This window comes from Acomys russatus, chromosome 30 (genome assembly GCF_903995435.1).
Source record: "Acomys russatus chromosome 30, mAcoRus1.1, whole genome shotgun sequence".
NCBI classification, from domain to species: domain Eukaryota; kingdom Metazoa; phylum Chordata; class Mammalia; order Rodentia; family Muridae; genus Acomys; species Acomys russatus.
Genome location: NC_067166.1, coordinates 1,374,948 through 1,401,691, shown reverse-complemented (window position 1 = coordinate 1,401,691; position 26,744 = coordinate 1,374,948). Strand labels below are relative to the sequence as shown.

Sequence of the window (26,744 nt, the reverse complement as noted above, 5' to 3'; positions counted from 1 at the left end):
GATAGGTAGTTTGGTAATCATACAATCCTCAGGGAGACATAAATTTGAAATTTCTTTTATCTTCACAAACCATTCTTATTAAAAGGAGGTTTTAAAAAATGCAGTTCTCAGATTGGTGAGCAATCGAACGGCTGCAGATAGGACTGGAAACACAACTAAAATTGGAGCTTAACCTGGTAGAAAATGCAAAGGATTTTTACAATCTACATGAACTTTTAGGGGAATGTAGAGCAGTCATTGCTTCGTATAATTAAGACAAATGTCTGAACATCTGAACATCTCTCGGTGATTACTAAGTCATGCAGGAGTTTAAAATACTGAAATTGAGGCCTCATTTCAGATGACCTGTGAAAATTTTTGAGAGAAACTATCCTACCAAGATCATGAGTAATATATATAATATATGGTTTTACCCACTAGAGGGCAGTGGGGCATATATACTACCTGGTGCTGCTTTTATTTTCAATGTAGGGTTAAAAGTCCCTGACAGGAACTCTGGTGCCCCATATTTGACCCTGTCCCTTTGGTGGGGAGGCCTGGTGGCACTCAGAGGAAGGATGAGCAGGCTACCAAGATGAGACTTGATAGGTTGTGATCATATGGTGGGGGAGGAGGTCCTCCTCGGTTGGTCACAGACTTAGGGAAGGGGATAGGGTGAAAAGCAGGAGGGAGGGAGGAATGGGAGGATACAAGGGATGGGATAGCAATTGAGATGTAATATGAATAAATTAATTTTTAAAACATAGTTTTTGTAAACCAGGTGTTGTGGTGCGCATCTTTAGTGCCAGGACTTGGGAGGCAGAGGCAGGCAGGTTGCTGGGAGTTCGAGGACAGCCTGGTCTACTAACTGAGTCCAGGACAACTCCACAGAGAAACCCAGTCCCAGAAAAAAAAAGTTCTTTTACAATCACCTATTGTTACCAAGAGATGTAAGCACAGTTCCTTGACAAGAAAAACAACAAACTCATACTAGGTTAACATGGGGAAATTCACCATGTGGGGTTAATGCAATAAGCAGTACCATTTCACTAGCAGAATAAAAATCAGACGCTAAATGATCAATTGTAACGTTGGCTCTCTATAGGTCACAGAACTATAAAGCTTGAAAAAGCTTTGATACTCACCTCTGGGGCAATATTCTTATTTTACAGACAAGAAGGGAGGACATGAGAAGTTAACCAGTTTTTCCAAAACTAGAGTTTACAGATCACTAAGATAAAGCTAAACTATCATCAATCGAGTTCCAACCAAAAGAAAAAAAATTTTTTTAAATATGCTAAAGTTTTCTTTGTTTTATTCCATTGGTAAATCGTGGTTTACATCTATAGTGGACGTACGTCATGGGCGTAATTCCTGAAGCTGCTTTGAGTAGTGTGACGCCACAGATGAGTTTATAGAGGTCCTTCCTTCCTTCCTTCCTTCCTTCCTTCCTTCCTTCCTGTCTGTATCTTTCTTTCATTATTTATATTCGTATGCAGCACATTCAGAACACAGCTTGAATGTCTCCAGACCACGCTGAAAAATATCCACCTGCAAATATCAGCCACTCCCCAAGTGTCAGGTAACCATAGCATGGCATTCTGACATTGCTTTCAGCATGATGCTTACGTGACTGTGGTTCTTAGTGCTCCTTGGCTCTGTGTAACCACTTCCCATCCTGAGTTCTACGTGATTTTTGCAAGTAAAATGGCATCAATAAGATCGTGTCAGATGCACGGACACAGAAGTTGTTGAAACTGGCCTAGGAGATGAGCTGTTCATTTGTCGGAAGAAAAATGGCTTCACACAAAAAGAGCCCTAACTGCACATATAACAGGCTCAGTATAATATATGTATATTCAAGGTGACCTTTAAAATAAATGTTTTTAAATGTCAGTGCTTTTTATAATAAATAAATAAATGAACCAGAAATGAAAATTGCTTGGCAATAAATAAATAAATAAATACATACATAAATAAAATAACAACTTTGATTTAAAAGCACATAGAATCACATTTTAATGTCCCCTTCCTCTTTTTTGTTTTGGTTGTTTCCTTTTTGCTTTTGTTTTGTTTTGTTTTTACCAAGGCAACTTTTGAATAAATGTTTAAATTATGTAAGTTGTATGAGCATAGACACTTTGGTGTTAGTAGGTTTTTTTTTACAGACAATTTCTAAGAATCTAGATTATTGAGTAAGGCCCCCAACTGAAAACTGTAGTGAAGAAAAGATATCCCCCAAAATCTGAAGGTCTATCTGGTCTACCTGAATTTCTGTACTAATGAAGGGAAAAGGTCTGACCAAAATGCAAATTCAGCTCCCAGATAAATCTTTAAGTTATTTTTCAAATTCAAAGCAAACAAAATAACCAACACACATATGCTGTTTGTCCATTTCTCCTGCCATTGACTCTAGCATATGAGTGAAGGTACACTGTCATAATTTGACCAAGAAGTAGTTACACAATGTGCTTTTCCTCAAGATCACTTTTAATTACCAACAAGAATGTAAAATCTAATACTACGCTTGATCGGAGACTAAAGAAAACAGCAAAATAAGGATTTAAAACTAATGAAAACCTTTATTTTAAAAAACGAAAACTGTCTGATCAGTTAAGCTAATAATTCCAAATGTGTAATTTTAACAACCTATTAATTTTTAGCAGTTTAAATTATAATTTAGATATCTTCCCAAGAGTTAAATAAGATTTTATGTCATTATATGATGTATATATTTTTCTTTTAGTGAAAGTGCAAAAACCTTGAAGCAAAACAGTATCATTCAGCATGTGTTGTTTGCAGAATTCCCAGATGCACATATGCAGATACTTCAGGAGAACAAATCATTCAGGCTGTTTTCTTAAGTTTCATCTAAGAGTTTCTTTTCGCTGACTCTATTATAATAAAGGAATGTGTCCTGCAGCCACTACCAGTAATGTTAGTGGCACACTTATGTTTATATTTCAAATATGCTTTTCATTTTCTGAAACAGAGGCAAATTCCTGGTGATATCTTAATGTTTTAAGGTAGTTAATGCCAAAAGGCTTGGACCTGTTCTAAAACTGAATATTTCCCAGATGTGCAGTAAGGTTAAAGGTGGAGTAGCTAACAAAAACCAACTTCCTACCCTTGTTAAACTTCCTTAGATGAATTTTAAGTAAGGATTAATTAGACAGTAGGACCCGTGAGCAGCTGAAGCCACAGAGATAAAAGAAGGAAGCTTTCTTGGTTGTTACATAAGCTCACTCTTGAGAAAGGCGAGTGTCGCCTGCCAGTGTCTCCTAACACCTTGTTTATAGCACTCCTCTAACTAACTTGCTTCTGAAAATGCTACACTTTCAGAAAAAAAATTAAGTTATCTACTGACATATTAAGCAATTTAGAGTTCTGGAACAAGTAGGAGATGAAGGATGAAATAGTAAAAGTACATTTAAAACAAGTAACTCATAGAGGACGTCAGATATATAAAAGGCCAGCGTGCAAGTCACAAGAGAACACTACTATCAATATGGCTTATCATAGACAAACTTTGCAGTGGACATATTCTGAGCATGTTATGGTTCTGAAAACTCCATGTCTCAGTGGGAAGCCAAGCTGGCTATTGCAGGAAAAGAAACTGCCAGCACACAGGCTCAGGAGATCTGGAGAGGAACCAGAACCAAAGCCTTCCACCTAGAAATACTTAAGGCTTGGGCACTTTCACCTGGCATGCTCCTGAAAACAGCTGTTTTGTATTGGAGACTGGTAAATTTTACTGAACCACTTAAGTCTAATCCATAAATTTCAAACCAAGTGTTTCCGGTATTAGAAGCATATTCATTTGACGATAGTTTCATTTAGATTATCGTGTGAATATGGGTTCTGGTTGAGGTTTTAAAAAAATGGTGCAAACTTAAAAGGCTAGCATGAAACATGTCAACCAAATTAGAGATAAATCTGCTTTGACAGATGTAATAAAAATTAGACTGGACAAAGCCAAATGGAGTCAATAACTTGCATCATTTTGCTAATAGAAGACCAAAGTCTACATCCATAAATCTTCAACCATGTCAATCAGATATTTTAGATAGGAAGCTACCTGAATAATTTTCCTTATGGGTATCCTCTTCCTCAATTTAAAAGTATTTTATGTACACGGATGAGGTTGTCAGTAAGGGTTATGCTCTCACAGATTGGAGTACGGTAAGGGCTAAGAGAAATGTACCAAATGTGTCTTAGAAAATTATGTTGTTAGAAAATAACTGATTTTATACTTTACTTCTATTAGTTTGCCAACAAATTCTGCTAGCATGAGTTTTGCTGTCAGTATGACCCTGACTTTCCACACTGTGGTACCTTACGTAGTAGTGAGCTAGCAAAGAGAAATTAAAAGGAAAAGCTACCTGTTTCCATAAGGAGGGCCCCCTCATTCTCTATGTAGGTCAGTATTTCTGAAGGAGGTTAGTTGAAGGTGAAAACAAATCTAACAGTATAGTACACATGTCCAAGGAAATGTCTCTCAAGCTATCTGCAAATCAAGTCTGTGTAACCGGACAAGACGTGTGGCAAAAGCCAGTGCAATTAGATCACAGAGCCCAGGACCACGGATGTAACCATTAGCGGCTGTCTTTGTGAACTAGCAAATCGGAGGAACAATAAAACTAGTAGATGGTGATAATGAAAGAAGAGGGGTGCTAAATGGCTCCATTCTTCCCCATGTCTTTTAAGTCTCCCAAACGGACAGACTTTGCCACCCTCCTCAGAGTTAAGAGTGTTGAATGACTGTTGAAGGCAAAGAGGGATGAGAAGAGTGTTTATTCACTGGAGGAAGAAAGATGGCATCTGCCACCATGTCAGAAAGCTGTTAAGCACTCTAGAGGAAAACACTCATCTTGTTTTAAAGTCAACAAACAACTGTTTATATTTGGATGCTTGCAACAGGCCTCTTTACCTTCACATCCCTGGCCAAGCTTCTCAGACAAAGCACACCGAGGTATGGCCTCAGATACTGGCCTTTTGTTCTTAGATGACTTCTTTCAGAATTTCTTTTTAAAAGGTTCTCATGACTCCACACTATGCCATGAAAGACAGAGAAGTGGTCCTTGGGTCTTCTGAGGGAAACAAGTGGCTTTAGGAAAAAAACATGAATACAATAATTCTCATTAAGATTTGGAGTTCTTCCTTTTTTATTTTTTATTTTCCTATCTTTTATTTTCCTAGAGCATGAAGTTAACAATGGCTCTCTTGTTTCTGACAAGGGTCCTAAGCACTAAATATCAAGGAGTGTCAACACAGTTTTCTTAGAGTTGCTCTGTGCTATCAGTCTTTCAGGATACCAGCTTGTTGCTTTTGAGTAAAATATACAAACATCAAATTATGTGAGGATTTGGTTCATAGGGTAGAGACCACTATGTGTAGAAGACAAATATAGGCCTTCCAATTTTAGCCTCAACAAGTACCATGCTTAGAGTTGCAGACAGTTAAAGGGGGGAAATCTGGCTTCCATTTCACACAGTTTCACCATGGAACTTCAGACCAAAACTTGGAGGATGGGAACCAGGAACTCCTGCTTTTCTTCTTTCTTCTTTCTAAAGGAAAATGAGTTTGATAAACAGACATATATTTCCCATGAGAGTTTTTCAGATTAATTAGTTTCTCCCATGGTTGTATTTGGGTATCAGCGGTCAGCTTGCACTGCTAGTCCACCATGAAGTAAGGATGACAGATGTGGCCAATAAGGAGACTTGAGAGCTTTTCTTTCAGCAAACCAAGAGCAATTTGGATCTCATTCCACCCTCAAGCAACTTATCTTCCTTCATTGCAGCTCTGGCCTCTGCCGTGTGGGTAAAGATCAGAGACGTGAAACAGCCTGAAACCTACATACTAAATGTTTTTAATATTGGTATATGCCTACTTTATGACTAAGAGAAAGACATCTAGTTTAGACATCTAGATTAGAGGGAAGCTCTACTTTTAAACAATTGTTTTGGTTAGGTTCTTCATTTTAATTTGAAATTGTTTTCCAGCTGTTCTTTTGTGTAAGACAGATGGGCATCCATCTATTCATCTACCTATCTATCCATCTGTTGAATGACAGCAACTATGAAAATAATTCCAAGATATGAAAACTACATATATATATATATATATATATATATATATATATATATATATATTATGAAAATTGCATAAAATTTGGGACCAGTGGCATAACATGTATGTGTGTGTGTTTGTGTGTGTTCGTGGATCTTAGTGCTGTAAACACACAGATGTACAGATATGTTTATTCTGCTTCTTTATTTCTTTGCAGCTTGAATTTTTTCCTAAGCAACTCTTACTGATTATTTCCAGCCAGCATGCCATAAAACCTTCCCCTTATCCATTAGCTTTCATTCCAAATCTTGGATTTTTCTGAAAGGGTAGTGTTTATTCCTAGAACTTTTCCTGGTTCTGCTCTCTCACTTTGCCTAGATTTGAACATCTGACTCAACAGTGCTTTAGATTTTGCCTTTATTCTATTTCAAACTATTGGGCCAAGCAGGCACTTTACATTAATTTAAATGAAAGTACGGACTCCAGCCTAATTTGCAAGACACTGGCTGCGTGTTAGCATTGGTCAGAATGAGCACCAGGGCCCAGGGAGCACAGTTTTCTCTGACATGTGAGTTGTGAATATACAGAGCATTTTCATGGACTTGGAGGGTATCGCTTCCTTTCTTGGTCTAACTCACTCCAGCTAGTCTCTAGAAAGACATGATCTTCTGTAGTATTGGGGACATAACTTTTCATGGCCAATGCTGCGAGTCACCAAACTGTAGTAGCTAATTATAAATGACAAGTGAATATAGTTTGTCAAGTTACGGCTATAACTTGAAAAATCTTTGTTAATAAATTGCACAGTCAAGTCAGAATTCATATTTATAAGTAGCCGTGGAAAGAACTTAGGGTTAACTTATATTGTTGTGAGAACTTGTCAAACTTATAACACATGCATGCGTTTGAGCCATGAGCTTGCACCCCTAAAGCTAGTTCAATATTAAGTATTTTACTACTTGGAGATACCCATGCTTACCTGATTTATGAACCCTTCAACACAACAAATAAGACTTTCTTGTGAGGGAAAATCCAGATATGGCCCAATGACTCATTTTTCTTTTAATTAAGTTGAAAAGAAAAAAAAATACCATATTGTAATTAGGTATGTTATGAAAGTAACATAATAAATATGGTAGACATTTTATTGGACTATCTTTAAAATAAATATCTATATTAACTTAATAATAATTTATTGGAATATTCCATGCAGTAATTTATCTAACCCTCTGTGTTAACTTTAATTTTTTCCCCATTTATAAATAAAAAGCAGTGGCCAGAGTCAAATAGACTGAATTGTTTCTGTGTAATGAACAAGATGAATTAGTCTATAAAACATAAGGTCGATATAAAGTCTTTGCCTGGCTGCCAACAGTTTATAAATGTTTACAGGAGCCTTGGGAAGAATATAGACTCAGGATTTACTTCTGGTCCCGAATGACCTTTCTACAGGTGCTGGGATAAGCTCCCCAATCTCTCTGGATCCCCTGGTGTCATCTATTGTAGAACAGAAGGGATATGAAGCAGACGGTGTCTACATCGCTTCAAGCTCTTCTCTGATTTTACCGTGTGTTAAACTCTAACCTTCCTGGAGTTTTAAATACCCTCAGCCCTTCATATTAAAAGAAAAACTAGTTTGTTTGTTTGTTTTTTTATTTAGTGATGTTTTTCTCATTTTGAGGCTGTGAAGTTCATTCCTTAAATTAGATTTGATTGCATACAGATTTCTGAAAAATAACTTAGAACTTGATTTTTAGGACATGCAAAATAGATGAGAATTAATGTTTGCTAAGACCTCCTTACTGCAGTAGGATCCAACTTTAAGGAGTTCTTTGGCTTCCACTAAGGCAGAACACAGCTATAATATCATGAGTTATGTACTGATTCCCCTGGAAGTAGTAGTGCCACAGTGAGTGAGCTGGAGAAGCCACTTCCTGTGCAGAGTAGCAGCCTTTTTATTTTTTTCAGTGTTTGGGCAAGACCTTCATCACTTATTAATTCCCTCAGTGCACTCCACAATGTGAAATGCGCTAATCGACAATAACAGGGCTGTAGTCACTTGTGAGGTGGGTCTAGGACACCCTGGCTTAAAAGAAAGAAAGAAAGAAAGAAAAGAACAAAGGAACCAAGATTTCTGATTGTGTAGCATTGTTTGAGGAATTTTTATCTAATAAAGAAAATGGGAGGATTAACCAGGAGTTTTATTTGACTTTATACAAATATATCTTCAGGTATTGAAGTAAAACTTCTCTAGGAAAAAATATTACTCACTTCCTTGTTCATAGCTTTGACTGACACCATTTGAATGGGCCCTTCTGGAACTACCTGCAGCTCTGAACACCTGCACTTTGTGTACCCACAGCCCACCAATCCCACCCCACATGATCCCATCTCAAACTGGGATCAACTGTCAATCATAAACAAACCCCTCTGAGCAGTTAATTTACTTGGGCTGGCCATCGAATCCTCTCCTGGTTTGTGAGGTACATATATCAGGACTTACTTGGGTGATTACAAAGAAAGGTCAGTGAATCCTGGGCCTGGTAACACCACCATTTCTGCCTTTGTGGGGCAATAGATACTAACAGAAGTTAATGTATCAAAACGCAACACTTGCAAAATTGATACATTATAGTCCAGATTCAGATATTCATTTGTATATACAAATTCAGGTAAGGATAAGGTTGGGTTTTTTGTTTGTTTGTTTGTTTGTTTGCTTGTTTTGCTTTTTCTAATCTTTACTAGGGAGAAAGTTTTAATAAAGTATTACTTAGATCATGCTGGCCTCTGAACAAGTCTATGGGAAGATACTAATTGATAATTGATGCCGATTGTGCTATGTTGATGGTCCCCAGAGTCTAGACTGGGAGCTCCTAAGCAATAATAGGAGAGAAGAGAGGGAAAACAAGGATGCATTTATTTCTTTACTCTCGACTGTGGGTGTGATGGGACCATCTGCTTGAGTTCCTTCCTGGACTTCCTTGAAACCACAGTTTATAACCTGGAATCCTAAGCCAAATAAAACTTTCCCCAAAGTCGCTTTCTGTCAGAGTATTTGTCACAGCAGTGCAAAGGATAATAGAACAACTAGTGAGGGAAAAAAAGCTCGAAAATATGAAGCTGATATTCTGAAAAGACACATTAGGTCACTAACTCCAAGTATTTGATGACGCGTGATCAGTATAAAGACCTGGAATCATATTTTATTTGTAATAAAAATGCAGGAAGAAGCCAGGTAGCGGTGGCACAGGCCTTTAATCCCAGCACTCAGGAGGCAGAGGCAGGGGGGGGGGATCACTGTGAGTTCAACATCACTCTGGTTTACAGACTAATTTCCAGGACATCCAGGATACACAGAGAAATCTTGCCTCAAACAAACAAACAAAACAAAACAAAACAACAAACAAACAAAAAGCAGTAAGAACCGTCTTAAACAGAATTCAACAAGTAAGTAAAATTTGTTTGGATTCCATTGGGAATATCTGGCATTTGAAAATACTAAGTCAGTGACAGTGGGTTAATCATTTAAAGTTACGCGTGAGCATTTGATGTGGGGTATGGACACAAGGCCTTGCACATACCAGGCACACTCTAACACTGAGTCATATCCCTGTTCCCAATGCTTAATTTTGACTTCAAATTACCAGTTAATTAAAAGAATTGTTAGTTGTTTGTTTGGTCGGTTGGTTGGTTGGTTGGTTGGTTGGGGTGGGTTTTGCTGGGTTTTGGTTTTTGTTTTTTTGAGACAAACTTTCTCTCTTTAACCCTGGCTTAGCTGGAACTAGCTCTGTAGACCAGGCTGTCTTGAACTCACAGAGATCCATTTGCCTCTGCCTCCATTGCCTGGCAAATACAGCCTTAAATTTATAACTGCTTTGGGATTGGTCGCCAATTTCATCCATCAGGTCAAATGCAAACAGCCAAAACACTAAGAATGTAACATTTATATAATTCCTGATTGTGTCATGGTTATTCTTGCTATAGGCAGTTTTTTGTACATATGTGTAATAATCTAAATGTGTATGTAAAATTAAAAAAAATGTTTAATTAAAAAAAGATGAAGCTGATTGTTGAGTTTATCCTATGTCCTGAGTTACTAAGTGGGAATGGGAGAGGTCACTTGGCCTTTACCAAATTGGGAAATACACATTTCCTAGTGGAACATTGGTCATGATTTTCTCACTTGGGACTCATTTTCTATCTGTTATTCTAAGTAGAGGTCAATGGTCTCTGAAATGACTATAGGAGACAGAAAAACTAAATAGCTGGCCTGCATTATGCTGAGCAGGAAGCCCATGTGTACCAAATAGCCCAGACCTAGACTAATTATTAGACCACTGTGCTGTCTTTCTTTGAAAGACAAACTCATTCTAGAAAAAAGATATTCCTGAAACCCTGGGTTGAAAGCCCAGGGGTAAAAAAATCCCTATTGCACTGAGTCAGCTTCCCAGCCATGAGCATATCCTTAAAGGCAACACACAGGTCTTTAATCCACAAACTGTCAATACAAATAATAATCACTTGGAAATGTCCATAAAAGTTGTTTAAGTCTCTTAAATTTCCTTTAATGTTTCTACACTCCAACTTCACAGAAAACAAATGATAATATGATAATAATATCTTTAATAAAAGATTTATTTTTATTTTATGTGCATGCATGTTTCATCTGCATGTATGTTATGTGTGCCGTGGACATGTCTGGTGCCCACGGAGGCCAAAGGAAGGAATTTCATTTCTCCAAACCTCTGCGAGAGCAGTGCATGCTTCTAACCACTGAGCTGTTCTCTAAGCCTCTGACAATAATATCACTTCGAGTCTTTAAAAATGTGATCAAAGAAATGATACATACATAGCACATAGACCCCAAATTCATATTTTGACAGTTATGTAGCTGTCAAGAATCCCATACCTACTATGCAGAAGAAAACCCTCTTCTTATCCACATCCATTAAAAGCTCTTGCTGGGCATGTTAACTGCTGCCACGATTTGCATCTCTTCCTGCTTTGGTTCTGCTCCTCTACACATGTTTCTGCGTCGGTTTTTTGTTTTTTGTTTTTTGTTTTTTTGCATCAAAGCTGTTCCCCGCCTGCCTCTTAGTTGTAAAGTACAGAGCAGTGGGTGGTCCTTGGGCTAACAGAGCCAACACTGCCTGAAAACCAACATGCTGGAAAATCTAATTCCAGGGTCCCAGCCTAGATCTGTAGAGCGCAAAGACCCACCAACCTGCGTTTCAACACACCTTCCAGATGGTTGCTAGGCAGGTTTGACTAGGGGACCCGCTAGGGTAGACTGGTTAACTCGGCACCATTGTGATTCAACTGATGGGCCACAAATGTAATAGCCTTTCCCCGAAATACCACACAACCCTGTGAGCTACGAGCAGTTTGTCCCAATTAACAACAACAACAACAACAAAGACTTCAGGACCGAGCGTAACTGACTCACCGCATCACTTAGCTACCCAGCATCAGGCGTGGAAAGCCAAGCTCTGGGGTTCCACAGCTATTCGTTCCGTTCATACTAAGTGCCTTTGCAAATCTCTTGACCTCACATGTGACCTTGCGCTCCCCTTTAAAACATGTGGTGAGGAGAATAGCGAATTAAGGAAAGGAGAAGCTAACAAAAACAAAATCAGTACCATGCATATTATATTATTTTAGCTGTACTCAGCATGGCAATTACTTAGACATTCTTTCAAAAGAAGTTAAGCTAAATTGTTGAAGTAATCAAATATGCTATCGCAGACAGGGCAAAATGCGTCCTCACTGTTTTTGTGTGGAAAGTCGGTTTTGGAGTCCTTGCACTCTAGCATTACAGATGTGACTACAAAATAAATGATATTTTATTTTTATTAAAAACCTAGACAGGTTTAAACTGGCTGTAAACTAACAGCCAGTAATGTGCCTAGCTCCCCTTCTCAAGTAGCCTGCCATAATCCTTTCGATTTTTTTAAAAAATCAAATATTTGTGAAATATTTTGGTAATAGATAACATTCATGATTTGGGTGAGAGTTTTTTACTATGTAGTCTCTGCATGATTTTTTTTTTATTACCATGTTATGATGAAGGTGAAAACAGCAACACTTGATACTAACTCTAGACAATAGGCCAGTTGTACTGACAGTGGCAGTAACGGGGAGGAGCACCATGGAAACTGAGCTCAGCTCTGTGACAAAGGAGACTGGGCTTTTTTAAAGGAAGAACAGATAAGGACTGTCTTAGCATCTTTTCTGTAGCTATAACAAAACACCCAACACTGCATACCTGTAAGGATACGGGTTTACTTGACTTCCCATTTTGGAGAACAGAAAGTTCAATATCAAGATATGGACATCTGGCAAAGTCTCCAGCAGATGGCCTCACATGGTGAAGAACAAGTTAGCTCAGGTCTCTTTCCACATGTAGCAATGAACTCTGTCTTAAAAACCTACCTCACCCTTGGGTGTCACTGCTGATTTAGCTACAAATGTCATCCTAGGAACCCACCTAACCCTCACAACTCTATCTAAGCCTTTCGTATATTACTAGTGACAGTTTCAATCAGTAAAGCCTAGCAATACAGAAAGAGTAGAGGCTTTGTATTCAAACATCAAATTAACAATATTCAATACAAGATATGTCTCCTAAGTATTTTAGTATGTAAATGACACAGTGCCTAACTTTGATTTATTTTGTTAAATTAATTGGGAATTTGAGTCATATATAAAAGTAGATGATTCAGGAGGGACCTTTATGATAGTCTTATTTGTTCTACTTGTTATGTTTTAAGTTAACTTAAGTGAGCTGTAGAGATGGCTCAATGGTTAAATATATTTGTATTATTTCATTATCTTATGTTGACCAAAAATCAATACTGCTTAAATCAAAGACCCTATTTGGAAAAAACAACCCTTTCAACACCATGTTCAAAACTCTATTTATAATTACATTAATGAATAGTTGAACAAATTTAAAAGCTATAAAAGCCATTCAGATTTACAATACTCTATCTATAACTGATATCAAATACATCTTATAATTCAGTAACAGTTTCTTTGAATTCATTTTGATTTTTCTTTTACTTTTATTTTTGTTTTATTTAGATATAAACTTATTAATTCATTATTTCACAACTATGACTACCATAAAAATTTAGATTTCAGAAACGCTCCGTTTTGCCTTGCACAGTCATTGATTCTTTTTGGCCTTCAATGACTATATATGAAGTACATAGTATGCACATCATTGTGTCTATTCCGATTTGAATTATGATATTGAATTATGAAGGAGTATGAGACCCAAAGTGATTCTTGGTGCTTCTTAGGAGGCCAAATGCACAGCCATGATGGGCCCCACACTACTGAGAGTAGCTACCTAAGCTCTGATGTATATAATTCAAAAGTGACAGCTACCGAAGATCTTCTTCCATGTCCGCATAAAGTAGGCCAGTTTGGGACTCAACAATTCATGTGAAAGAGCAAGAGACTTAGCTTTAAAGGGTTAAAATTCTCATGGAATTATACTAAACATGATATATTCCAGCATATTGATTCAAACTATCAAAGTACCTAGTATTGTAATTGTCCTCAGACTTGGTGGTAAATGTCTTCACCATTGAGCTATCTCTTTGACTCTCAAAAGCGTTTAATAGCTTTTAAATCTAAGGTAACTATAGCCTCATGTAAGTTGCAAGAAAGGCGAGAGAGGCCCACTATACCCTTCCCTCACTTCTAGCAGGAAGCTTTTTCAACTGGCATTTCATGTTATGTCAAAGTGAACACATACAAATGTAATAGATGCTGATCTAATGAAGCTCAAAAAATTCTGGAGTTCCTTTCCAAAAAAATGGCCTTAATTGCAAACTTGATAATTTTGGTCAAATAGAGCAAAACTGTAGAAATTACATATGAAAAAACAGGGCAGGCCTGATTGCCCACCAAGAAGCATGCACATTCACAGAGGCTTGCAATAAATGCAGTCTCTGTAACCTACAAATCTTTCAAATTATGACTTAGTGACCTATGGTACAACCAAGAGTTATTTTTAGAACTCAAAAAGGCATTGATTCCCCTAAGTCTTCCCTCTTTCTACTTAGATAGTACAGTGTATACTTTTGTGTATATTTCAAAAATACATCTCTTTTGAAGATACAGGCAAGATATGAGCATCAAGCAGCACACATACGCGGTCAAGCATCATGCGATGGCACTTAAATATGTACACTTTAACGTGCTAACTTTAAAATGACTAAAAGTAAACATTTACATGCTTGCCCACACCACCTGCAAAATAAAAAGGGGTGTTTGATCAAGCTTTTAAATATTGACTTCCCATCTGAAGTAAAACACGGAGGTCCTCGACTGTGTCCTGGTGTATGCCACAAACTCCCCCAAATAACCAGCCGTGCCGTTTCCTTTGTTCAGCTTAGTCCCCGTTACCATTGCTCCAGCCTACTGCTTAGGCTTTAGAAAGTCTGTTATTCTTTGTTAAAACCATTCTTCCTGCCTCTCTTTTCCATCCATTTTCTGTCTTGGCAGAATGCGTGTGGAATATCTCAGTTTCCCGACACTGTGCACCCCCTCTTCTTCAGGCACAGCAGCTCAAACAGTCCTGCATTACATCAGAATGCCACTTCCTGTCTACTTGGTATCTTCTCCTTGCCACAAAGTTTATTAGGGTTTGGGTTTTTTTCTTTGTGTTTTGGCCCTCTGAAACTCAGGTATTTTCCCAAGTTGCACCCCAACATCCTTGGGAGAATAGCATGTTGTCATTTAATAAGTTGCTTTAATGAGCCGTATTATTAAGTGGTTTCTACAGAACCCCACTGTAGTAAGGGAAAAGAGAAAGAAAAGTGGATATAGCCAGAAGAGTAGAGAAAAGAAGTTTGAAAGCTGCAGGAGCCATCGTGACTGACCTAATGATGACCTTGTGTGCGAGCCATGTAACTTTATCTTCCGCTTTCTAAGCTGTAACTGACAATGAGGACAGTACCTCCTTGAAGAACAGCGATGGATATTAAAGTAATGAACTGCAAGAGAGTACTTTTAAAATATGCAACTGAGCACGTGTGAGAGTGCCCTGAGGGTAACATCCAGCATAGGGTAAGAGATAGTGAGCGACATAAACATTATCCCATATACACCTCACAAAACAGTGAGATGCTGTCTTAATGACGACTGTGCTGGGTGCGGTCAGACACTTTCTCCACACATTGAAAGGGCCTTGCTACATGTTACCTAGCACAAGTCTCTTAATGTCAACTTTGCTGTTGGAAAATTCTAGTATGTCTTCTAGCTTCCCGTAGGCTGGCGTAGGAAGGAAAAGGAGAGAAATCATTCATGTCCTGAACATACGCCATTTTCGCCTTAGGGAAATATCTGAGGACATTACTTATATACTGCATCAAGCATGGTGTCTGTGCTGTCAGGAGATACACAGGACCAGGTACTTATGATTCCCTTCCACGTCATCTGGCTAAGCCAAAGGGAGTTTATCTGATCGATGGAAACGTTTCGTAGCCTCTTGGGGAAGTTCCAAAACTCAAAACTAGTAGGGGAAAACGTGCCTCTAATAATAACTGAAGTCCCGAGCTTGAGGCAAATTCTAACTATTTTGTGTGTTTTCACATGTTTGTCTTCACATGAGAAATATTAATGCATTGGCCACTTTTCAGATGACACTGAGGCAAGGAGCAATCTGGTGACTTCTCTAGTCCTTTCCCAATAGACGCGGAGCCAGGAGCCGAATGCATACACCCCAGCTCCCAACGGCACATTCGCCTCACCGTGCTGCCTATACGGTCTGAGCAAACTCTATTAAGAGTGATAACACAAGAAGTTTTAGTTTTGAGATCTTCTTAGGAAAAAAAAAAGAAAAGAAAAGAAAATGTGCAGGCCTTTGCATTCTGTATTAAATGCCCCTTTCCACATCTGCCTACAGACTTTCCCGAGGATATCGTTACATACCCCCAACTATCTTTTTTTCACTGGAGTAAACGGTCCTGTCTGTCGATTACTGCTGCCACCCATTCTCTGTTTTCCAGGAAAAGAGAAAAACCCTTTACCCTGGAGTTCTGTATCTGCTATTGTAAGGGACAGTGTGGATGCTGAGACAAGTCTCACTGTGCCTCCAGAATGTCAACACATTGGTCACAAAATGAATTTATCAGTGAAATGCAGCCAAGGGATTTAGTTTATCTAAATGTGCTACAAAGGAAAAATAGTTTACCGTTGTTTTTACAGATTGAGGTAAATCTGACATATCATTGACATGTGCTATGGATTTAATTTAATACCACAATACAGATGTGGGCTCTGATAAGTTTCTTGTGAAATCTAGGCTAAGATGAGTAGAGCAGTTTCAATATTTATAGGGTTGAAAAATGTCGAGGATGCAAAGGAAGCATTTTAATTAAAACAACATTTGCCTGAGTAAAAATGGAGGGGATCTCCCAAAGCCTTACTACTGGTTTCCTGTACTCACTGGGGTTTGAACACATTCACGCAGTTTTGGCTTAGTTTGGGTATCCCATTGTTTGCCTTTTGCTTTGAAGATAATATAAAATTACTTTATTATTTATTTTTATTTTTACCTTTTCCCAACTTAGCACAGATGACGCTTTACAACTTGCCTTTGTAATTGTGTGTTTTAGGTATCCTGGAGATAACATCGGTGGAAATTGGAGTCGTTGCTGTCAAAGCCATTAACAGCAACTATTACTTAGCCATGAACAAGAAGGGGAAACTCTATGGCTCAGTAAGTAGTCTGATGTTGTTTTCAAAACACACTGCCCTGTTGGTACCAGAGATTTGGCTGGTTCCCTAGAGGAGATACTGAATGGCTTTGTGGTCATTCAGTCATTACTAATAGTATTCATAACATCTCAAGGTCTGGCACATCAGCTTCAACTCTACAGTTTCCTGAATTGTTCAGCCATAAGTCTACTGCACAGACATTTGTGGGGACTGGAGACGACAACCGGGAGAAGAATCACTTAAAACAAAGAACTCAGATGAATGAAACCTCATGTCTTATGAGTATCCGCCACAGCTGAGAAGAAAACTAGGGCACAGACGTTGTCCGTTCTGTTTTAATCATAAATGGGGAAACAGATCATGAGATTCATAGTTTTCCAGGCTATTCAGTGAACCCTAGAATTGCACTTACCTATGAATGAACATTATAGACATTGTGTAAAGACAAAGCACTATCTTCACAGCAGGGTCTGCTATCTAAAAAAACTATGTGTAACAATAGAGGACACTGCTGAGTAGCGTCCGCGTGGGGCCTTGAGTAGATTGATATGTATTCTCCACAAGTGTTAAATACTTTGATTATGACCTCTTCAAACTCAAGTCCAATTCATTTAGAACAAATCCATTTGATTAAATCTCACACAAAATAATAGTTATTTAGAATTAAAACAACAATCATAATTAAAAGAGATTTATAAGCAGCATAACAATTAGCTATTTAGATTTTTTTTTATGAAGAAATGGTTAGTTAAACACATGGCTGTCTGCTACATGTCAAATATGGCCTACTTCCCAAAGATGCATAAGAAAAAGTATAGAGTCACACATGGTGGTGTACAACTGTGATCACAGCACTTGAAAGGCTGAGGTAGGAGATTCACAAATTCTAAACTAACCTGGGGTACATAGGAGAAGTTGTTTCCAAACAGAGCAAACCAACTCCTTAATTTACATGTTTGCACACATACACACACATACACACAGAGAACTTTGACTTCAAGCATTTTATAGTATATAGAGGAAAACGTCAGCAAATATAAAATAGTTACAGAACAATTCATTATTATTGTAAGAGAAGATGATTGGTAGTATAGGAGCTTTGTGACACTGTCAGGACTCTGCGTCAATCACTTACTTGCCACTTGAAGGATTATACAAGCAGGGCAATTAGTGATTATGGATATGTTTTATAGTTTGGATCCCAGGCTTTACAAAAATCATACTAAATAAACTTATTTTTCTAAGTTCCATTATTAAGGAATATAAGCTATCTTTTTTAATTAAAAATTTAATTGTATTGTTGGAGGATATATAGTAATATAAATGGACAGAAATAAAACATATGAGACAGGTACTTTAAATAAACTTGTTTTTCTAGCCAGATATTGTGCATTTTTACATTTTCCATAGTATCAAAAATTTAACTTGAAATATGCAAATTTACTTTTTTTATTAGCATGAGGGTAATCAGTAGTTCTTAAACCAGAGTAAGCCTCAAAATCAATATGAAGTTTTTAAAAACAACATAATGATGGAACCCAGGCAGGCCCAGACTGTCTGATTCAGTCTAAGGTAATATCTAAGAATGTATACATTTAATGAGGTAGCAAGTGCTGTCTACGCTGCCAGTTGTGAGTTGAGAACCACCAATCCAGAAATGGCTTAGGGTTGTCTTTTACTCATATAAGTTCTACTGTTAAATGACAAGCCAATCATATCAGAATAAATACTTAAAAGTATGAAGGCCACAGGAATTTTAGTTCAATTTCTTCATTGCCTATTATTACACTGAGGAGCCTAAAAAAAGTGACAGAACAGCTTTAAGAATGGCTTCATTTAAGGTTTTAAATGCTTACCACTTTTGAGAAGATAGTGTTTTGCTTTTGTTTTTATTAAACATGTTTGAAGATCTTCCCAGATGGCCCAGCAAGTAAACGTGCTTGCTCCAAATCTAACAGCCTGAGTTTACTCTCCAGAACCCAAATGGTAGGACAAGGATGGCTCTCCCAAGTTGTCCTCTGTTTTCCACATGCATACCCAAACACACACACACACACACACACACACACACACACACACACACACACTCATACACACTTATTCATACCACATACACTCAAACACACGCTAATATATAAACATATACACACATGCACTCATGCACATTCATTCACGCACAAACACATACACACATATACACATACACACAAACACACAAACACATACACACATACACACACATATATACACATAAACACACAAACACATACACACATATACACATAAACACACAAACACATACACACATATACACATAAACACACAAACACACACAAACACATACACACATATACACATAAACACACAAACACATACACACATACACACATATACACATAAACACACAAACACATACACACATATACACATAAACACACAAACACATACACAATAAAACACCAACAAACACAACTAACAAACAACACACAAACACACACAAACACATACACACATATACACATAAACACACAAACACATTCATACACATTCATATATACCACCCCCACGCACACATACTCACACATACACAGTCATATACCCATACACCTACACAAACATACATGTACCCATACACACAGTCATACACACACACACAAACACACACTCACACACACTCATACATCCACACTACCAACAACAACAACAACAACAAATGTACTTAAAAAATTTTTTTTCACAAACACTGTAAGTAGGGAGAGATGATTGCTCGGTGGTTAAGAGCCCTTGCTGCTCTTGCAGAGGACTGAAGTTTAGTTTTTAACATCACAAGTTGGCTCACAACCGTAGGAAACTCCTGTTCTCGGCCTTAAACTATTCTGCTAGCGGCCTTAGGTGCCAGGCATGCAGGTATACAGAAAAACACAAAGGCTAAACACCCGTACACAACAAAATAATCACTTTAAAAGTAAACACAAACAAACATACAGCCTCCGAAACATGTGTGAATCCAGTTGTGGCCTGCTTATTCGTCCCCAGGTACTGACGGTTTGGGAAGGAAGTTGACTTGAGCCCATGAGCTCAAAGGTAATTTGATCACAAAGAGAAGTATCCTTGTCTTTTAAAAATCCCAACAAAAGTAGTCCCAGTCCCTTCTTGATCCACCATGTCAGCGTCAGTAGGTGGATCCTGTGTATTTATGTGTTCTTTGAAGAGGGGCTGAAGTATACATGTAGCCAAAGTCAGCATAATACAGAGCCAGATAACCCAAGTTAGCTCAAGAGAGTAAACGTACACAATTTAAATTGTGAGGAATGATTAAACCAATTTTAATGATAAACCATGTTTATTTTAAAATGTGGTGTCAAGAGATTAACAACCCACACTCAAATGAACTGTGACATAAAGAAAAGTGTGATATCTTCATATCGTTTCCCCATTTCCTTCTGTGCTGACAAACCTCTTCTTGAGCTATATTCTTTGTGAGTCTCTTCATTCAACCTTCGTCTGAACTTGTCGTCAGGGTACATCTACCACATTACCACATTAGGGTACATCTACCACATTAGGGTACATCTACCACATTAGGGTACATCTACCACATTACCACATTAGGGTACATCTACCACATTACCACATTAGGGTACATCTACCACATTACCACATTAGGGTACATCTACCACATTACCACATTAGGGTACATCTACCACATTAGGGTACATCTACCACATTACCACATTAGGGTACATCTACCACATTAGGGTACATCTACCACATTAGGGTACACCTACCACATTACCACATTACCTAGAGAGGCTCACTACCAAAAATGACCATCATCTGACACTTCTATCATTAGTGTGTTTGACGCCAACTTTGTACTAGCAGGTTGTGATCTTCAAGAAGGCCAGCCTGGTCTTCTCCCCCACTATACGCACAGCATGTAGAGCTGCTCAGTTCCAGAGCACTACAATGCACAAACCTACCTACCTCCCTCAGTAGCTTCCCACTAGAAAACATCCTCTCTGCTTCTAGCCCACTTAACAACTGTTAGAAATCACGATTACATACTAGCATAAGCCTGTGTGCCAGGAGACAACACTTTGTGATTCCTATTATTATTATTATTATTATTATTATTATTATTATTATTATTATTATTATTATTATTATTATTATTATTATTATTATCATCTGTCAAATAATTTATATTGATTATATAAGCCTGCCTGGAAAAATTTCTGCTGAGCAAACACCTGAGTGATTTGTGAAACCTCTCTGTATCTATTCTCTTTGAACACTGTCTTCTGTTCATTTGGGGGGAATGTCTAAATTTCTATCAAATTCAGTAGTCATTCTTTGAGCAATACTATCCTACATTTCTCTAGAATGATAGTACTGAGAAAGTCTTGAAGACGAATTAGTCTGGTCTTCAAGTATCATGATTCAAAAATCAAATAAATGTCCCAGGTGAGCACTGAAATTCAAAATCTTTCTTTAATCCACTCCAAGTTACTTTGAGCTCTTGCTTTACCTAATTCTTTTAAAATATTGTTATTAATTCCTTAAGAATTTCATACAATGTATTTTGATCATAATCATGACCAGTTTCCTCCACTGGATCCTTCAAGATACACCTTCATCTTCTTTATCTCCTCTGTCCAATTTGGTGCCACCTTTTTTTTTTTTGTTTTTAACAAAAATAATTCATGGGTTCAATTTTATGCTGTTTATACATTCCTAGGTGTACAGTCATCTAGTGGAGTGTGATAGACTGACGGGTGTCTACACTGTTAATGTAAACTGACTCTCCTCCCTTGAAGCTGTCATCTCTTCATCTGTTCTTAGTACCTCAAGTCAGGGGTGAGGGCCCATTAACTCTTTCCTACTCCACGTTGACTGGCTTGATCTTTGTAGATTGCTATGCCCCCTGTGGGTTCATGAGTTCAGCAGTCCTGCGATGCCCAGCAGTCATTCTTTTCTCCAACTCCTTCTGACCCCTGACTCTTACAATCATGGGGGAAGTTTGATGCTATGTCCATTTAGCAAAATGAGAGCAGTAGGTACACTCATGGGCCTGTGAACTCCCCAGCCACAAATCCCTTAGCCAAGATTCACAGTACCAGAAATCAGAAAGTAGTGGTTATGCTCACAGTATTTGTGCCACTATTGCTCCCCGGAGCATCTCTTGCCAAACTAGCAACTATTGTAATTCACAGACAGGAAATCTACTGATGGCTTTTCCCCCAGCAGCCTGCCTAGCACCTTCCAATACTACGAAAGCTAGCCAGCAGAGAGTAATGCCCCGGTTAATACATCCTACATTTCTTAAACATTAGTGCATTTGACTTGCCTATATGTCTTGAACACTAGACTTCCTCCAGAGCAGTTAAGCCACATCTGAGTTATATCCCACGTGTCAAAACACTGAGATGAGAATGATGAATCAAGCACATGCCATTTTAAGAAATATTACTCTTTAAGTTCATTTTGGGGAGGAAAACTAAGCATCCAATAAAGAATTTTCTAAAATAGTCTCTTGTAGTTTCTGGGGATGAAACTTTGAGGCTAGTCTTGACCAACAAACTGTCCTGATGTCCTCTTCCTTTCCTCTTATATATCTTTATATACCTTAAAAGGGTATATAAAAAGTATACCCTTTTAATAAGTATAAGACACAACAATGTTGCTTGAAATCCATATAGTTTCAGAGACATAAATAAGAAAAAAAAAACTAAGTAAGTTCATAAAAAGATTTAAACTTTCAATGCAGACTTTTAAATTTTTACTAAAACAACTATATTAGATGATTTATTTTTTCTTCTTAATTTCTATCATATCACTGTGTGGATTTTGCATTTACTAGTATTTTAAAGATGAGAAAATCACACTACTATGTGGAGGAATGTCTTGAATGGATGTAACGACTGTCAATAAAACGCTGTTTAGCCAATCAGCTGGGCAGAAAGAGAGGAAGTAGAAGGTGGGGCTTCCTGGAGTAGGGAGAGTAAGGATGGACAGTTGGGAGAGGAAGATGGCTTACAGTTGAGGAGGACAGAGGGAGTGAAATGGCTGGAGGATCACCATAATGAAAAATGCTTGGAGTATATGTATGATATGAGGTTTATAGTAGTTGTTTATGCTAGTTTTAGGAGTAGATTTGTATCAGTTTAGATTCTGCCCAGTGTAGTGCTGGCAGCTTTAAAGCACGCTTCAGACTCTGTGTCTTTTATTAGCCATCTTAGGCGGAACCGATACATTTTTAATGTAACATTACTGTACAACTCCAAGAATGAAAAAATAAATAGCCTGTAACTCTAGTTTCAGAGGACCAGAGTCCCTCTTCTGACCTAAGTGGGCTCATGCTAGAATACAATACACTCAAATTAATACAGGCTTACACACCTATATGATACATAAATTTAAAAGGTGATTAAATACCTTAAAATTTGAAATTAGAAGATACAAAGATTCTTGAGGTGAAAGAAAATTCCCAGTTGAAGCTTCCATAAAAGATATGCTATAATGCCTTTTTGGTAGATAAGGAGTGTAGAACCCCCCAGAAGATCTGGGATCTTGGTTTCTGAACTGCTGTAGTTTGCTTCAAGAGCAGGGGGATATTTCTTTAGTTTTTGTGTCTGATATTGACTATAGAATAAGATACTGAATTTGGGAAACAGATGAGAGAAAAATTCTTGACCTATCAAAATTCTCAAAAAACTTGATCACTTGGGACAATGTCAAAATGCTGTATAGATGGATATCCCAGTGAGGACATCTGAATGCATTTTCAATTACTATATTCATACTCACTTTGACATGATGGTTGACAAAAACAAAGCTTAAAAAAAAACAGGGTCTCCCATAGCAAAGGCTGGCCTGGAACTCACTATGTAGTTTTACTTCTGATCCCCTTGCCACTACATTCCAAGTGTTTGAATAATGGGCACATGCCACCATGCCCAGTATATGGAGAAGGTACTAGAGACAGATCTCATGGCTTAGTGCATTTATGTAAGAACTCTACCAAGTGAGCTACATCTCCAATCCTACCACAAGACAATTTCTATATCTTAGCTCTAAAACATTTCTTGAGCTGTTTTTTGGTAAATTTGATGAGCCCATATTCCTGGGGATTGCATTTTTCATACAGTCTCTATAGCTAACACTGTGAAAGACAATATTATAACACTGTCCTCTACAGATGTTTCATCATAACTACTATTATTGTGATGTCTACTTCCTGACAATCATTCTAGGCACTTAAATCTCATTTTATTCAAAACACATCAGTGTTTTAAAGGGCCAGAGGACACACTGTGGTGATTAATCAAAGATGAGTCATGTGTTTCCAAATGCAGAATTTGTTTCATGGTTAGGATTTTGGACTCTTCCATTGTTAGCATTGTATACAAAGTGAGCCACTTACGTAAAAATGGCAGCTATAAACAAGACAATGGTGTATAGATCACATTATGGTCTGTATCATATGGAATCAAGTACCATCACCACATGAATCAATTAACTGTTCTTTCTTTGCAGAAAGAATTTAACAATGACTGTAAGCTCAAAGAGAGGATAGAGGAGAATGGATACAACACCTACGCATCCTTTAACTGGCAGCACAATGGCAGGCAAATGTATGTGGCGTTGAATGGGAAAGGAGCTCCCAGGAGAGGACAAAAAACACGAAGGAAAAACACCTCCGCTCACTTCCTCCCGATGATGGTCAACTCATAGAAGAAGGCACTGCGGATGGATGCAGTACTACCAAAGACTCTTTGGCCAGGAACTGTTAGTATCCTCACTGAAGACTGCAGTGCAAGAGGCAAAGACGTATCACAGAGTTCAGCTTGTTTAAAGGAAGGAAGGCTTTGGATTTTTTTTTTTTTTTTTACTCACTGCTGACATACGAAGTTCTTTTCACTAGCTCTATGTCATGCCTTATTAACCAAGATGGAGGCAAATCAAATGGGATGAAAGTTATCCTCAAGTGAACAACATTGTGGCTGTTTTTTTTTTTTTTTAAGTTTTTGCTTTTGAACTTCTGAGATAGGACTTAAGGGACATGGACCACTCTGTTGAATGATCTTTGAGAAAGTTATTTATGGAATATGAACACATATCAAAGACTTTCGTTGCTCATTCAAGCTTGATGATTCAATGGGCAGTAAGACACGCAAGCATTTACTGGAAAGCACTTGGGTCGTATCATATGCACAACCAAAGGAGCTTTGGGTGTGGCACCATGGAAGAATTGGATCAGATTTACAAATATAAACATATTAGTGTGAAACTGTTCTAACAATACAGACAGTATGGTCATGCTTGTGCATCTGCCTCCATCCCTTTCTATTTCTTTCTAAGTTATTTATTTAATAGGATGTTAAATATCTTTTGGGGTTTTAAAGAGTATCCTCAGTGCTGCCCTCTGATTTACCTTCTCTCTCTCTCTCTCTCTCTCTCTCTCTCTCTCTCTCTCTCTCTCTCTCTGTCTGTCTCTCTCTCTCTCAGTCTCTCTCTCTTTCTCGCACCATATGCATGTTCATGACAAAGTGTTTTACAAACTTGGCAAACACTTTAGAAATAGGAGGTGAGATCAAGGAAGGAGAATGGGTGCCCCAATGTGGTCTCAGTTGACCTAATTTACACTTTTGCAATAAGAACCATCAGTGACGGCTATGGCAAGGCTCTGCTATAGCTTACGGAATGGATATCTGTTATCATTTGCCAACACATATCAGCCCTGAGGCTTCCTTACCTAAAACTTAGAAAGCCACATTCTCTTTCGTTGCATTATTGCATCACCAAGAATACACCAAAAGAAGGAAAATGAATTGTTAGATTTTTTTTTAAGTAACCTTGTCTTTTACTGATGATGGCTGGCCACAGGTCACATTGGCAAATGAAAGAAATGCTATCTGAATATACCAGATCCCTTTGTAAGTCCCACAGAATGCTTCTCTCCCAAAAGAAACCACAAAGGAATTTGGTATGATGTACAAGTCTCCCAGGGCCATAAACTGAGCAAATATATCCTGGGATATGTGTAACGATATATTGAAACCTGTTCAAACTGTATGATCTAGTCTTTACAAAACCAAATAAAGCTTGTCTTCTGTAAATTTAAACTGTTCTAGAAGGTTCCATAATATAACCACATCGAAATTCATTTTCTTAGAGCAGGTATAGAAAGCAGTAAATAAGTGTACCACTCACCCACACTTTGTATTTCACTAAATAAACACATAAGCCTTATTTGCAGTGTCTGTAGTGATTTTTTTAAAATGTAGAAAACATTATTTGTTCTAAATATTTTTTAAAGGACAACTCTAAGACTATATTGATGCTGCAGTCTTATCTCTTTTTCTTGTTTGGAAAAGTCTGTTTATTTTTATTGTTTGGATACAGTATTTTGGTACAAGCAAAAAAACTTACCAAATACGTTTTTGGTTTTTGTTTTCACTAAAATTTAACCTCTAACAAGGCTGGCAATTTTAATCCTCTTCTAACTTCTTTGTGCTGATGCCTGGCCAGCGCAAATCAGTTCTTTAAAGTATTGTTATTAAAGGTTAATCAGTTATTTAAAAATCAGCTTTTGAGAATGTTCCCACAGTATAATCCTACAAATGTCATAAATGGTAATTTCTTTGAAAAGCTGTTATTTCGAGAGAAATGCAGAGGCACAGTGCTCTGGGTTATAAGTATAGTTGCATTTCGTGGTATTCTTTCAACTTGTTTTGTTACAAATGGGGTTTTTTAAATGTATACTTTTTTGTGGTTGGATTCTGTATGTTAGAGTTTAATTGGTAACTGACTCTGAGAGCTCTAATGTAATGCATCTCTAGAAAAACTAGGTATCTTTTTTGTTTTATTTTAAAATAATAATTATACCTGACACATGAACATGGACCACCCACAACCAAAATTAAATGTTCGGGGAGACAAACTATAGTATTCAG

The 26,744-nt window shown here is 37.7% G+C and overlaps 1 protein-coding gene across 1 annotated transcript in view; it reads left to right on the top strand.

The window, feature by feature from the left end:
- Fgf10 (fibroblast growth factor 10) overlaps nucleotides 1-24,533 on the top strand; it is a 76,219-nt gene extending 51,686 nt beyond the window's left edge. Inside the window, exons 2-3 of the mRNA XM_051172622.1 lie at nucleotides 16,683-16,786; nucleotides 24,325-24,533. Coding sequence (XP_051028579.1) covers nucleotides 16,683-16,786; nucleotides 24,325-24,522 — 302 coding nt within the window. The 3' untranslated portion in view covers nucleotides 24,523-24,533. The remainder of the gene's footprint in view (nucleotides 1-16,682; nucleotides 16,787-24,324) is intronic.
- Nucleotides 24,534-26,744: the final 2,211 nt, after the last annotated feature.